The sequence below is a fragment of the Ricinus communis genome, chromosome 5 (assembly GCF_019578655.1).
Source record: "Ricinus communis isolate WT05 ecotype wild-type chromosome 5, ASM1957865v1, whole genome shotgun sequence".
Lineage (NCBI taxonomy): Eukaryota > Viridiplantae > Streptophyta > Magnoliopsida > Malpighiales > Euphorbiaceae > Ricinus > Ricinus communis.
In genome coordinates this window covers 25,076,616-25,089,727 of record NC_063260.1, presented here as the reverse complement: position 1 = coordinate 25,089,727, position 13,112 = coordinate 25,076,616, and the positions used below count along the sequence as shown (strand labels likewise).

Sequence of the window (13,112 nt, the reverse complement as noted above, 5' to 3'; positions counted from 1 at the left end):
AATTCTGAATTTTGGCTCTATGTTCAGCACAGCTGCTTGCTTCATCTATATAATAATAGGAGACAACACAACCTGCTCCTACTTATAAAAACTCCCCCTCCAATTCAACAAGCTCCTGACTATTATTATTATTATTACTGTTACTGTTCTCCTGCTATCATATTATTTCTCATCATCAAGAACCATGAAGATCACTATTGCAAGTTCAAGAATTGCATTTCAGCTACTCATCGTCATCATTCTTGCTGTCAGCCACCTCTCAAGTTGCCGCCACTTGCACACAAACATAGGAGTTGACGATCAAGCTAAGAAAACACCCACAACTCTGCTTCCTCCACAGCTTGTTTGGCATTTCCCAGCAACATCTCCTGAAGCATCTGCAAAAGACCAGATCGACGCAGTTTATGGTGTTTCTTTAAGGACAGTTCCTGGAGGACCAAACCCACTTCACAACTGATGTTTAATAGCTAAATGCTATAGGTTCATTCAATCATATACAGTTCTTATCTTTTTGCAGTTTACAGTCCTTTTTGTATTGTTTTGGTTCTTATAGATGTGTAAACAATATAGATGGACAGCAAAAGAAAATTTTGATAGAAAATTTGCAACACAGGGGGTAACTGTATTTGGTTGAATTATAGAAATTGTAAAGCATCCATATGATATACTTACAATAATGCAATAATTTCAGCTATGTAATTTTCCTGAGTTGCCTAACTTTTGTTTCTTAACTATTATTGTTATCAGTATTTGTTATCTTTTCTAAATTCTTTTCTGATAGAGTTGCAGATTAGAAATTAATTTAGTTGCGCAGTTACATAATCAAGATCTTATAATAACTGGAAACAAGAAGCTGAATGATGAGAAAGGTCAAAGTTTATGAATATGAAGTTTCTTGTCCAATAAACAATGGGTTAAAGTACAACAGATTATTAGATTTGGCTTTAGACACCGACTACACTAAAGTAATTAAAAAAAATCGTAATGACTATATTGGTTTACAAAAGAAGTCAAATCATAATACATCAACAATTGGCTCTTGGCTCCTGTAGGCTTCGGTAGTGGGGCTAAAGTTTGGCATGCTATTGTGCAGCCAGAAACTATATTACCAACAAAAAAAAAAATATAGAGAAGAGTTTCATGTGTATTGATTTTAATTGTTTTTTTCTTCAAGAGGTCAAACTTTTCATTTTGTAAGGTTTCTAAGAAGTAACTTCCACCATTAATAATACAAATGAAAACAAGAAGGATTTTATTGCATATGCAACTGCCTGCTACGTGCAATTTATTTCTTCCTTACTGTCCAGTGATGGCTAATAGAAGACTTAAATGGTAGCAAGTAGGTAGGCAAGAGGGGGAAGTCTGCAAGTTATGGAATGGCCCATATATTACAATGTATATATATAAAAAATGCATGCAGACAGATGAGAATAATCATTCAATGGGTCCCTGAAAGGGAAAATAAAGAAAAAGAAAAGGATATTCTACCTTATGGTACACCCCTTTTTCTCAATCATTAGAACGAGATTCTTCCATTTGTTTCATTTATCAGGGGAGACACTATTGCTTGCAAGAGTTTTGCAGGGGAGACACTGAAAAACAAGATCCTTGCTTGAATCAAGAGATGTTCTACATCATCCCAAAAGCTTGTTTTTGTATTCAAATAGATCTTATGATAATATCATTCACATGCATCCAGTAGGACCTGAGAAACTAATGAAGCAGCGGGAAGGAAGATATATCTCATCTTGTCTTTCCTGCAATCCCTTTACGATGGGAATGCTCAACTTAAAAAGATTTTAGTGCCTTCTTTTTCATCGTTCTGCTCTCACCGGGCAATTGATGATGCCATGTGAAATATAAGATCATTTGAAAAGACATTTCAAAAGATGACATCTGCAATATCACTAGTGAAACAATTGAATGAAAATACTACACAAAAAGTAAAATCATACGCAAAATGATACACTGCATAAGGAACTTGGCAAATTCGCCTTCATTATAAAGAGAGTGGCGTACATCCAACGAATTTAGCAACACCATTCGACATCTAAATTACATGGTTGGGCCAAAACCACTGGTATAAGAATATATCATGAACGCCAACACATTACAATGCACTTAACATAATCCCTCTCTGCAATTCCCAAAGCTTATCTGTAAATAATTTAGCACGTCTCAGCCCATACATAACCATCTGCATACTGTCAGCATAACAACTCAATTTAGCTCAAAAAATTCTAGGATTTAAGATTTTGAAAAAGCTCTGGAAGATGTGCATTTGTCAGCTTAGTCTTCTTGCTGATTTCTTTCGTCTTCTTCTTGGTCTTTGGCTTGGTGGAAATGCCCTGCACTTGGGCTGCAGCCCTTCTCTTTGCCGTGTTTGTAGCAGGCTTCATGCCATTCTTCTGTAGATCCTTCTCAATGTCAAGCATATCGCGTGGCAATTCAATCTCCCGAAACTTCACCTTAAGTTCATCATCCACCTTAATAACAGCCTTGGGGTCATTTGGATAGGCAATATCCTCTTGCGAATCAAAATTTGACAGCAACCAAATATCACCAGCAGCTTTCAAAGCCTATAAAAATAAATTGACCTTTTCAAGTCTGAGTGTGAGGGATATAATGAACTTGAAACTTTGCCTTATCTTATAATAGTGCGCAGATAAGACAAGAGAAGACAGGTCACAGCACTAGAGATTAATCATAGTAGAGAGTACTTGCAAAATAGTGCTACAAGGGTTGCCGACCTTACCCCAAATAAAAAAGATAGTAGCAAACACCTATCAAGAACAAGAATAAAAATGAAACGATATAAAACAGGCCAGCCAACAAGAAGACATCAGAAGTTATTCATGACAAAGGATTTCAGAGGAAGAAAGCAAAAGAAATGCAGACTAAAAAGGTCTTGGCAGTAATATGGCCGCACTGAAGCCATAGCTAAATAGGAATAAGAAAAAAGTAGAAATGCCACAATAAATAGTGCCAGGTCCTTCTTTCGGAGAAAGTGGCACACGCATGTCTGGGGTGATAGCACGGACTCTCAATCACCACCACTTTTTGGCAGATTTATCTACTGATGAGTGAAAAAATCACTTTCAACCAAGTGGGAGATGTACACAATAATTTAACTGGACAAATACCAAAGCTTGTTTAGGCAGCCATTGAATATCAACAATTGCTGCACCTATCTAAAAGGGTTGCCAAGACAACAATGGTTGAGAGATAAAAAGAGAGCGAAAGAGACCTATGTAGAAGGGAAAAACCAAGTTGAAGAAAAAAATTGGAGAAGAGTTTACTCGGAATTAAGACCACCAGGAAAGGGAGAAAGAAGGCCAAAGCCAAGAAAAAAATAGAAGAAGAAGAGTAACCTCAGAGCCAAGACCACCACGAAAGAAAGGGACAAAGCCAAGGAAAGGAAAGAATATACAAATAAATACAACCACTAAAAGCAACGATTCCCAAAATTAACACCCAAGGGAGATGTCTGTTCTTTCGGTCAAAGCAGGGCAATTGTTTTTCTTCAAGTGAATCAGCTTTTAAGATATATGGCCAACAATATTAAATAGACTTCAGTGGCATCTTCAGCCGCAAAGACCAACTTCTAATGCATCTGATGTTAGACCGTTTCACCTACTTGGACATTTTGCTTCAATAATATTAACAATGCTCAATTTGCTTTTCCCACAAAGGTCCAGTGAAGGAATTTTTTTCCTTTTTTCTTTCTTTTTTCTCTTTAAAGTAAAGGCAAAATCCACCAAACAGGAAACCACCGTCACTGATTAGATATACCTGTAAATCCTCCATCACAGTTGGGTATGCATCCTTGAGATCAATAACAGCAATGCCTTCTTTAAATTCTCTTATCAAGTAAAGTAGTTGCTTTTTGTCCTTCAAATCATGCTTGGACTACAAACAATTCAAAATCAAGAATATCATCTTCCATATCGAGGGGACAAAGGTAGTTACTACAGCAGTGACAACAATTAAATTACTAATCCAAAATGGTGGTGCAAAATCTGTCAGGGTTTGCAAGCACAAAATATTGAGATTCACCTTGTAAGAAAAGTGCCTCCCATCATAGTGCACTTTCGGATTATTCCTCAAACTATCAAAGACAGCTTTGTTGGAGTTGACATCAACATAGCAGGCTTCATTTATTTGCTCTGGTGTAAAAGCTTGCCTTGTCTGCGAAAAAAGAAAAAAGAAAAAACATGTTATAAGATGCTTAATGGCTTATTGCTTCTAAACTTGTCTCAGAGAGGCAGAACACCTTTCTCAAAACCTAAAATTTCACATGAAAAGCTGCTAAGGCCAAAAGAAAAGGTAGAGCAAAGAAAAATGGCAGTGGGATAGGAGAGATATATGTTTCAAATAATCTAACACACAAGTGGAAGAAAACAGTGAAAGAAACTCCTAAAAGAAATGAAAAAACAATAAAGTCAACAAGCAAATCAAGCATGCAAAAATAGTAAGTTATACTTCCCAACTGGTTATGAAAGGTTTAACAGATCTCTTTCACAATGTCTAACATCTCACTATAGAACTAAAAAAGAAACGAGAAATGGAGAGACAGAAGGAAAATGAACATTGCTTATGGTGCAGCAACTGGTATTCCAAGAATTTTAGACTACACAGCTATTTAACCTTTATACAAAGGACCACCTTTTATCCTAAATTCCTAATGACGAAATGCCTTCACTTTTACCCGAATCCTAATTTCAGTCGTGCAAACAAATTCATACCTACTGCATGACAAATTCATTCACTCATAACTTATTTTAGCCTATACACAAGTATTTAAACTTGTAAAGATAACAGGAAAGGGAGAACTGAACCTCAAAAAGCAGGTCAATAACACGCTTGATCTGAGCACCGACAGGGGCTTTTCGGATACTATGAATGTGTTGAAGTCTCTCTGTATCATTTGAAAATTTAACAGCAGGACCAGGGGTTCTTGGTATTATTGGCGATGGAGCAACTATTTTTGGAGTTATACTCGGTTTATGAGAACCTGCTTTTGCTGCAATACTCGTTAGGGTTGTTTGGCACTTCTCTTGCTGCCTCTTGAATTTATTCAATTGTTCTTGCAAATCCATTCTTTATCCCTAACCTGACCACCAAACCCACCCAATAAAAGAGAACATAAATCACCATTTACATTGAAAATTCACAAATTCAGTCCATCATAATCCCCCAAAGAAAAAAAAAAAAACGAAAGACACGATCAACAGTTGGTGGATTAATGAACTCAAATTACTCTATATTTGAATTTTAAAAAATCATGTTAAATTAACTTTCGATTTATGCATAATTATACACCAACTGACAGATGGACAGATGCCTAAATATGATAAAGCAGAAGAACCTTCTCGTCGCCGATCTTTGATGGCAATTTTTCTCTTTCCTTCTCTCTCTCGAGCGTGACGGTAATAAACTTCAATAACCGCCCGATAAGAGAAACTCCGATACTATCTAGACCTGAAAAGTTTCGGCTCCTTTAATGGGCCGGAAAAGGGAAATAGAAGCCCATCAGTCCCTTCTCTTTTGTTTCACAATAATATTTTATTTTAACAAATATTAATATATATCCATTCATTCATTAACTAGAGAATCTTTGTTAAAATACCCGAGAATTGTGTACACGTGGCATCAAGACTTTGCATTATTATTTCAAGCTTTTGACATTTCACTCTGAGACAGAACTAACTCTACATTACATGCTGTGTAGAGAGAGAAAGTAGAGAGGTATAGTAAAGAAACAGCTCTCTCTCTCTCTCTTTTTTTTTTCTTTAAATTATCACCACTGTTACGCCGGGTTCTTCAAATGGTGGCTGGAGATACACCGGAGATTCTACCTGAAGGATGGACTTTACAATTTAATGCTTTAAAGACAGGTCGGAAAGTTAAGGTATAAGCTAAAAAAAACGGTGGTTTTATCTAATTTAGGGTTTTTATTTTGGAATCCTTTTAGATATGTGATTGGTTTCCTGAGTTTTTACTTTTTAGGGTGATACAGGTGCATGGATGCATAGTGTTGAATTTTAAGCTGCATGTTGTTTGTAATGCATTAAAATTTACCTTTTCTTTTAATTATTATTGTCATTAGTATTACTATGATTGTTATTGTTATTTTGGTAATTTTTAGCTTTGAAGGTTGTGAAGGATATGCTATTAGTGGAAGAAAATGAGTTGCATATTGGTTAGGAAAATGCATATTACTTTATTTTTGTTGAATTTAGCGTCTATAATCGACTTGTTATGTAAAATTATTAAAATATTGTGCGGACTGCAAAGGGTTATGCCTTGTCTTTGATTCTTTCTGATGGCAAAATCTTGCTTGGTTTATTACTTCCATAAGGAAATACCACGAATTTTAACTAATGTTCTTCAAAGGTTGGAGTATATTCTTCTGCATGATCTAAAGTTTATAAAATTTCTGCATTAAAATGCCGTATTATTTTGGTGGATATACTAATCAGTTTCTCTGTACAATAATGATAAATGCATGGGGAATTGAGTTTGGTGTTTTTATTTGTTCATATTGGTTGCACAAATTAGCTGCATGTTAACTATTTCCGTGATTTTTTGCTCCAGATTGCTAAAGTTTAAGTGAACAAGAGCATTTTCCATGCTTATCTGCTCTTAATAATACAAAATTGACTAGCAAGGGTTCAATGTCACACATTTTCATTTAAGGGGCTATCTAATCTCCTTAATATGTCCTTTTTAAGTTAAAATAAATAACAAAGAAAGAAAAGGCATATGAAAAATTTATGTGGAATGATAGATTGCAACTGAGCTGACCCAACTCAGTTTTGAGCTAGTTCTGAGTTTGAGTTAGATTTCCTAATTTATGGGATTAACGGAATGATGCTGCTTTTGATGACTCGGAGGATTTTCTTTTACCATGAACTTGGCCTGTTCGGGATATGGATCAGTAGTTTACTGACGGTGATAAATAAATATATAACCATAATTTGAAGATTTAGCATATGTGAATCAACAAGTTATAAAGATGGAGCTGGGGAAATTTTTATTTAACAGTAAAATAACTTTAGGATTAAGCTTTCTGCTTATACGGCCACTACCATGCTTACATTACATATGGCCCTTGTAGTGCTATGTGAACTCTGGAACTGGTCAAAAGTTCTTCTCCAGAGATGATTTGATACGCCATACTAAAGCACGAAACACTCAAGTTGACTGGCCTCAACTGACTAAGAGTCCCAGTGGAAGTCCTTCAAACAATAACCAGATGCATGTGAGTATAAAGGATGTGACACTATATTCACCTTTCCTTTACTTCCTTACTGTCTCTGAATTTTCCTATTTAGTTGGTCACCGTTACTGTTTGCAGCTTATAGAGTATACAAATGAACGTCCTGAATGGTTACCTCATGGCTGGATTGTGGAGCTGAAAATTAAAAATAGTGGTTCTGCAAGGGGAAGAAAATACAAGGTATCAAATACATTAATTAAGGGTCATAAACATATTTTATACGTAATTTCCACTTTTTATATTGGATTTACCACTTTGGGCCTAAAGTGTGATAGTGCTGGAAGAATCTTTTCTTTCTACACCTTTGTACTTTGTTTCCTTGGGGTTGCTAATCATTAATTTGCTACAATTCAAAAAACATGATGAGCATGTTACATGCACATAATATGTATATAATATCCCAAAAGTCATCTCATAAATGCTTGTTTTAGTTATTCTGATTACAACTTATAATTGTAACAGCTAGCTAAATTTTCCTGGCATTATTGAAAATAAATCCCCTCCGGACAAAATAATTACTTAAATGCTTAAATTTCTTTCCTAGAATGCTCTATGTCAAAGAGATTTAACTTGCCAAGAACTTGCTTTCTCGGCTTACCTTTCTTCATATAAATTAGACTTTATTTTTAGAGGATAAGGATGGATGCCAAAAGTAAAACAGAAATCCGCGGAAAGTTGTTTGACTGCATTTCAATAATAACATCCTCATACTTTTTTCCAAAATCAATTCGGCTCTATTTTTTAATGCACTTAATTTGTATATGACACTGCATTTTCTGTTGCAGTGTTATGTTGAGCCATCAACTGGATACAAATTCTATTCCAAGCCAGAAGTGTTTCGACATCTTGAAACTACAGGGCTGAAAAGTTGCACATCCAAGCAGAAGGAAGCAGTCGTGAGTATGCTCCCCACTAACAAGGTTTCTTTGCGATATCCTGATGCTAAGGTATTAGCTTTTCTATCAATCACACAGCATGTTGTATTGCATGGAATTATATGGCTGTTTTGGAAGTTATATATAGAAGAGGGATACTGGTTTATCCTAATATTGGCGTTAATCTTGAAATACAATCAATAAGATTTGATGCATCAAGCATATTATGCGAGGCAACTTTGTGGTAAAGTAAGAATGAGCATGCAGCTATAACAAGAAACTCTGTAAATGCTTTAGGGTAGGGATACAGTTTCATAACAATCTGAATATATTTTAAAAGAGCTGGTAGGAGGAATTTTATAATTTTTCTCAAGATTTGAGGATTTTGCACCCTAGATCTATACAGATGTTGGTTTTTCCAAGCTACCCTTCTTATCTACATTCATTGACCGATGTCAGCTTAACCTGTCCGTTGACTTTTAAATCCAATTGAAGCTTGAGATGCTCAAATATCTAAGAGCTAAGTGAAAAAAAGTTTCACATAAAAATGAAAGTGCAAAAATATTATAAAATAACATTATATTTCTCATTACATGTTAACTAGTTATGTTTGCCGGAAGTACGGTCAGTGTGAAGCCGGGGTGGCATAGACTATCGTTTTCTCCCTCATCTCATTCCTTAGACTTGACTAGAGGAATCTCACTATCAGGAAGTCAGTGTGCAAGTACAATGTAATTTAATTCTATTAATTTGTTGGATTAAAAGTCTGGTAATCTGGTTCTTAATTTTTGGATTGTTCTAGGTTAAGATTGAGAAGTCTACAGTGGAGGATTTACCTACAGGGTGGATAAAGGAGATCAAAATTCAAAGGAAGACAAATGGAATCAGAAAAGACCCGGTGAGAACTTCTGCCAGATGTCTTTGTTTACGATAAGTTTTCAGGGACAAACAATAAGGACTGCAGTGTTCCCCCTTCCCTAGGAGGTGTTCTCGATTCTCCTAGTTAAGAGATGGTGCTGATACCCTCACCTCCATTGCTATACACATTAAAACAACACATTTTCTTAGAAAAATACTGCAGATAATGGCACATTTTGCCATCCATAACGAAGACCATCGGATTGATGTTGACCATTACTTTTTTGCCACAGTATTACATAGATCCGGTAAGTGGATACGTCTTCCGCTCCAAAAGGGATGTTCAACGCTATCTAGAAACTGGAGAAATTAGTACATGCAAAATTCTACCAAGGAGAAGAGACATTGATGATGAAACCTCGGTACATGTGAACCTATATTGATACTCTGACTTCAAGTGATATTTCCAGCTATTACTGTTGTTGATATCTTCTTATATGCTTGCCATGAGTTTGAAAATTACATGTATGGTTCATGGGGTTTCAATTTAATTTAAATGCATATATGGATGTGAAACCCACTGCCCTTTAAAATATTGGCACTAAATTCTAAAATTTTGAGCTCGCTACTTTTGCCAAAATATTACCTACCTTCATAGGAAGATTAAAGGTCCATGTGGCATGACATAGAAACATGTTTATCAGAATGTTAATTAGCAAAAACTCATCATCACCTTTTTAATACTTTTCTTTCTTCTGCTTACATCTGTGGCATATACAGGATCAGATGCACTTGAACATCTTGATTTGTGAAATCAGAGTATGCATTTTGGAGGGTTCAATTTTATTGTTGTTGCTAGACAACCCAGCATACATCTCTTGTTAATTGTTACTCTTGTTTAAAACCTAAAAGGATGGTGTTATTAGGAATAAGATTCAATTTGGCCCCCAAGCTTTATGGTCAGGCTCAGTACTGCCCTTCTTTATTTCTTTTGGGCCAATTTAGCCCAAACCTTTGCTACTTGGCTTAAATTAAGATCTTCTTTTTAAGTGTCATCCCTCATTTACCTCAACAAGTAACCAAAAATAAGTCGCAGGTATATTGTGGACAATATTCAGTTTAATTTTCCATTTTATTTGTGCTCTTGGTGGAAATTTCAAAATTAATTTACTGAAGTTTTGTGCTCTTGCCTTTTTGTTAGCCATCTTCTGCAGCTAAAAGTCAGAAGCTAGAGCTCCTTGCTACTAGCGGACAGCTTGTTACAGGTGAGGAGTTGATTACTTCATTCTAATTTATTAGATGAAATGATAATCTTAGTCATAGAGAGCTAGTCATAACTAAACTCCATAGCTCTGATGTAGAGGAACTAACTGATACAGGTCAGGGATACTCTGATGGAAACAGCATAGCATCTCCAGAAGCTGACTCCTTGAAGGAAAGGGGAGGCAAAACTACATTTGCTTTAACCACTGTTCCTTTGGCTACCACGACTGAGATACCTTCACAGAAGATTCCTAGTGATAATTGCACTGAATCTGAGAAAAAGTCTAATGCAAACTGGACAGAACCAACAATTGCTGAAGTTTCCAAGAGAAATCAAGTCAAAGACGTCAATGCTGATGGTGGACCTGGACTTGTAATTCCTCAAGCTGATAAGAAGCAAGAGCAGAACCGTGACAGTAGGATAAAGAGGGACGAAAGCGAGAAAACGCAGAACTGTTTGAGCAAATCCCGGGGCAAGAAAGGGCTCAACATGCCTCGCCGGTCTTCAATGCGACTTGCTGGGATTGAACCTGAGATGGTAGCTAACCCAGTGTCCATTGTGCAAGCAATCTCTGAAGCTGATAACAAGCAAGAACAGTACTCTCCTGAGAGTGGGATAAAGGGGTCCATTGTGCAACCAATTTCTGGAGATGCTAACAAGCAAGAGCATAACTCTCCTGGTATAAAGGGGGAAGGAAGCTATGAAAGAAAAAGTCAGAATAGTTTCAGTAACTCCGTAAATAAGGAAGAGCATAACTTGCCTCATTGGTCTGCAGAGCAACCTACTATGATTGAAACTGAGCCGGTGGCTAACACAATATCCATTGTGCAAGCTCTTCCAAAAATGATTAGGTCTTCTAAACGTGAAGCAATTCTAGCTGTGGGTATGACTAAAGATGGATTGGCAGATCAAACAATTGAGCAAATTAAGAGTGAACCAAGAAAAGAGCTGCTGCTACATACTTCCACTGCTAATAGTCCAATGCTTGGAAGGCCATCAAACAAGAACCAAAGGTCTGATACAACCTGCCCTGTACAGCCAAAGGTCAAAGTTTCTGAGAGAAGTCAACACAGCATGGTTGGTACTGATGATGGGCCTGTTTCAACTCCTGAAGTTGAAACCATGCGAGGACAGAAATCTCTTGAGAGTGCATTGGAATGGAGTGACCTAGGAAGTTCTTGGAATAGTTTGAGCACATACAGTTATAAGAAAGCTTTTAGTTTGCCTCGTCGGTCTTCAAAACGACTTGCAGGTCTTGAACCAGAGCTGGTAGCGAACTCAGAATTCAGTGGACAAAATGCAAAAAAAAAATATTGTAGAAGTGAATCCAATGTTGTCGTAGGTTCGACTCCAGATGATTCGGCAAATATAGCATCTCAGCAGATCAAGGGTGCAACCAGAATTGAGCTTCCACATCATGCTTCGATTAATGTCCATAATTCAGTACACAGAGGGTCATTAAACAAGAACCAAGTGTCTCTTCATGACCAAACTGTTTCCAAGGACCAACCACGGATGCTGGAAGCCAACAGAATTAATGATGAGAAGTCAGAATCCAAGCTCGTGCCTCCATTTGGGGAGTTTTTGTCAGACCCCTGCCTTGAATTTGCATTCAAGACTCTTACTGGTGAAATACCAGTTGAGATTACGGCCAATAATGGGATGGTTTCGACTCCTACGCCTGATACTATAGATGAGAGGAACTTGCTTATGGAAAAGATAGGTAAAAGCGGCGATGGAAAACCCCTGATAAAGTCAAGAAACTGCAAAAACGGTAAAAAGCTTCATTTACTGGATCAATCTCTAGAGATTGAACACAATTCAATGGCCAGTACATTCTCCACTGATTGTGCTTTTAGAAGTATAGATAAAAAGTTGAGTAAAATCGGAGCTGTTAAGGATGTGAGTTTGAAAGTTGGAGAATCACAGCAGCTCAAGGCTGCTCCAGAAGCACAAAGTGCATATTATCATTCTGCAAATAACAGGATAGAGCGTCTCAATAAGTGCACTAATAATGAAGTTGAGAAGAATAGTGACAAACCTGAGCTGCCGCCTTTTTTTTCTTTTGGGGACTGTTGGTCAGATCCATGCTTTGAATTTGCATTCAAGACTCTTACAGGTGCAATACCAGTGGAGGATAATTTGCCAGTTCAGAGTTACTTTCAGCAACAGATTGACACTTCTCAAACCCAAAGAGAGGGTTACTTCCAGCAAGTAGTTGACACTTCTCAGACCCCAAGAGATGGTAGTTTGGCACTTCCAGATTTTGGCTTACCCAGTTTTTTTCAAACTGATATTTCGGTTCACTTTGATGCTCCAGACAAGCAACTTGCAACACAAATGCACGTTCCCCTGAGTAATCCCTCCTTCATGCCCTCCGGGAGTGTGAGCTTGCCAAGTTGCAGTAGCATTGGTTCTCAACAACAGCCACACTTGAAGGAGAATAAGGGACTGCGTGGAAAAGTGAACTCTTAAAGTAGTCAAGGTACCTCTTATCCAGTTGGAAGCATTTCGAGTTTCGGCCATTAAGTGTAGCTTTTTGCCAACAATAACCTTTGTGGTTGTTGTATCTTGGTTTTTGTAATCTAATATCAGTTGTAATCTTGAAATCTTTTAGTGATGTGAAGTAGTTTTCCGGTCCTGATAGTTTGTTCAATAGATGCAGGGGCCAGAAACTTGTGAAAAGCTGTACAACCGTGATAAACTGTTGTATTTTCTTCTCTTTTTCTCACCAATGAATATAGTCTTTTTCTTTTTTTCCCAAAACTTTCAGTGTAGCTGGAGGACACGAGATCATATTTAACAAAGCATAATGAAGTGAATTTATAGGAAA

General features: G+C 36.9%; 2 protein-coding genes across 4 annotated transcripts; one reads left to right on the top strand and one right to left on the bottom strand.

The window, feature by feature from the left end:
* Window positions 1–1,973: 1,973 nt before the first annotated feature.
* LOC8265456 (general transcription factor IIE subunit 2) lies at window positions 1,974–5,527 on the bottom strand. The gene is made up of 5 exons (XM_002509709.4): window positions 5,369–5,527; window positions 4,839–5,113; window positions 4,057–4,188; window positions 3,793–3,909; window positions 1,974–2,579 (listed from the first exon to the last, which is right to left on the bottom strand). The coding sequence occupies exons 2-5, from the start codon at window positions 5,097–5,099 to the stop codon at window positions 2,241–2,243; spliced, it is 849 nt and encodes a 282-aa protein (XP_002509755.2). The 5' UTR covers window positions 5,100–5,113; window positions 5,369–5,527; the 3' UTR covers window positions 1,974–2,240.
* A 155-nt stretch (window positions 5,528–5,682) lies between these two features.
* LOC8265455 (methyl-CpG-binding domain-containing protein 13) lies at window positions 5,683–13,045 on the top strand. 3 transcript variants are annotated; one of them, XM_015715256.3, is made up of 8 exons: window positions 5,683–5,911; window positions 7,121–7,264; window positions 7,361–7,462; window positions 8,068–8,178; window positions 8,960–9,055; window positions 9,309–9,437; window positions 10,217–10,280; window positions 10,395–13,045. In XM_015715256.3, exons 1-8 carry the CDS (start codon window positions 5,828–5,830, stop codon window positions 12,752–12,754), a joined length of 3,090 nt encoding a protein of 1,029 aa, XP_015570742.2. In that variant the 5' UTR covers window positions 5,683–5,827; the 3' UTR covers window positions 12,755–13,045. The 3 variants fall into 3 exon arrangements, with proteins under 3 accessions (XP_015570742.2, XP_015570736.2, XP_048230783.1); XM_015715250.3 differs by having other exon boundaries at window positions 8,068–8,229; XM_048374826.1 differs by lacking the exon at window positions 5,683–5,911 and having other exon boundaries at window positions 7,125–7,264; window positions 7,338–7,462; window positions 8,068–8,229.
* The last annotated feature ends 67 nt before the right edge of the window (window positions 13,046–13,112 follow it).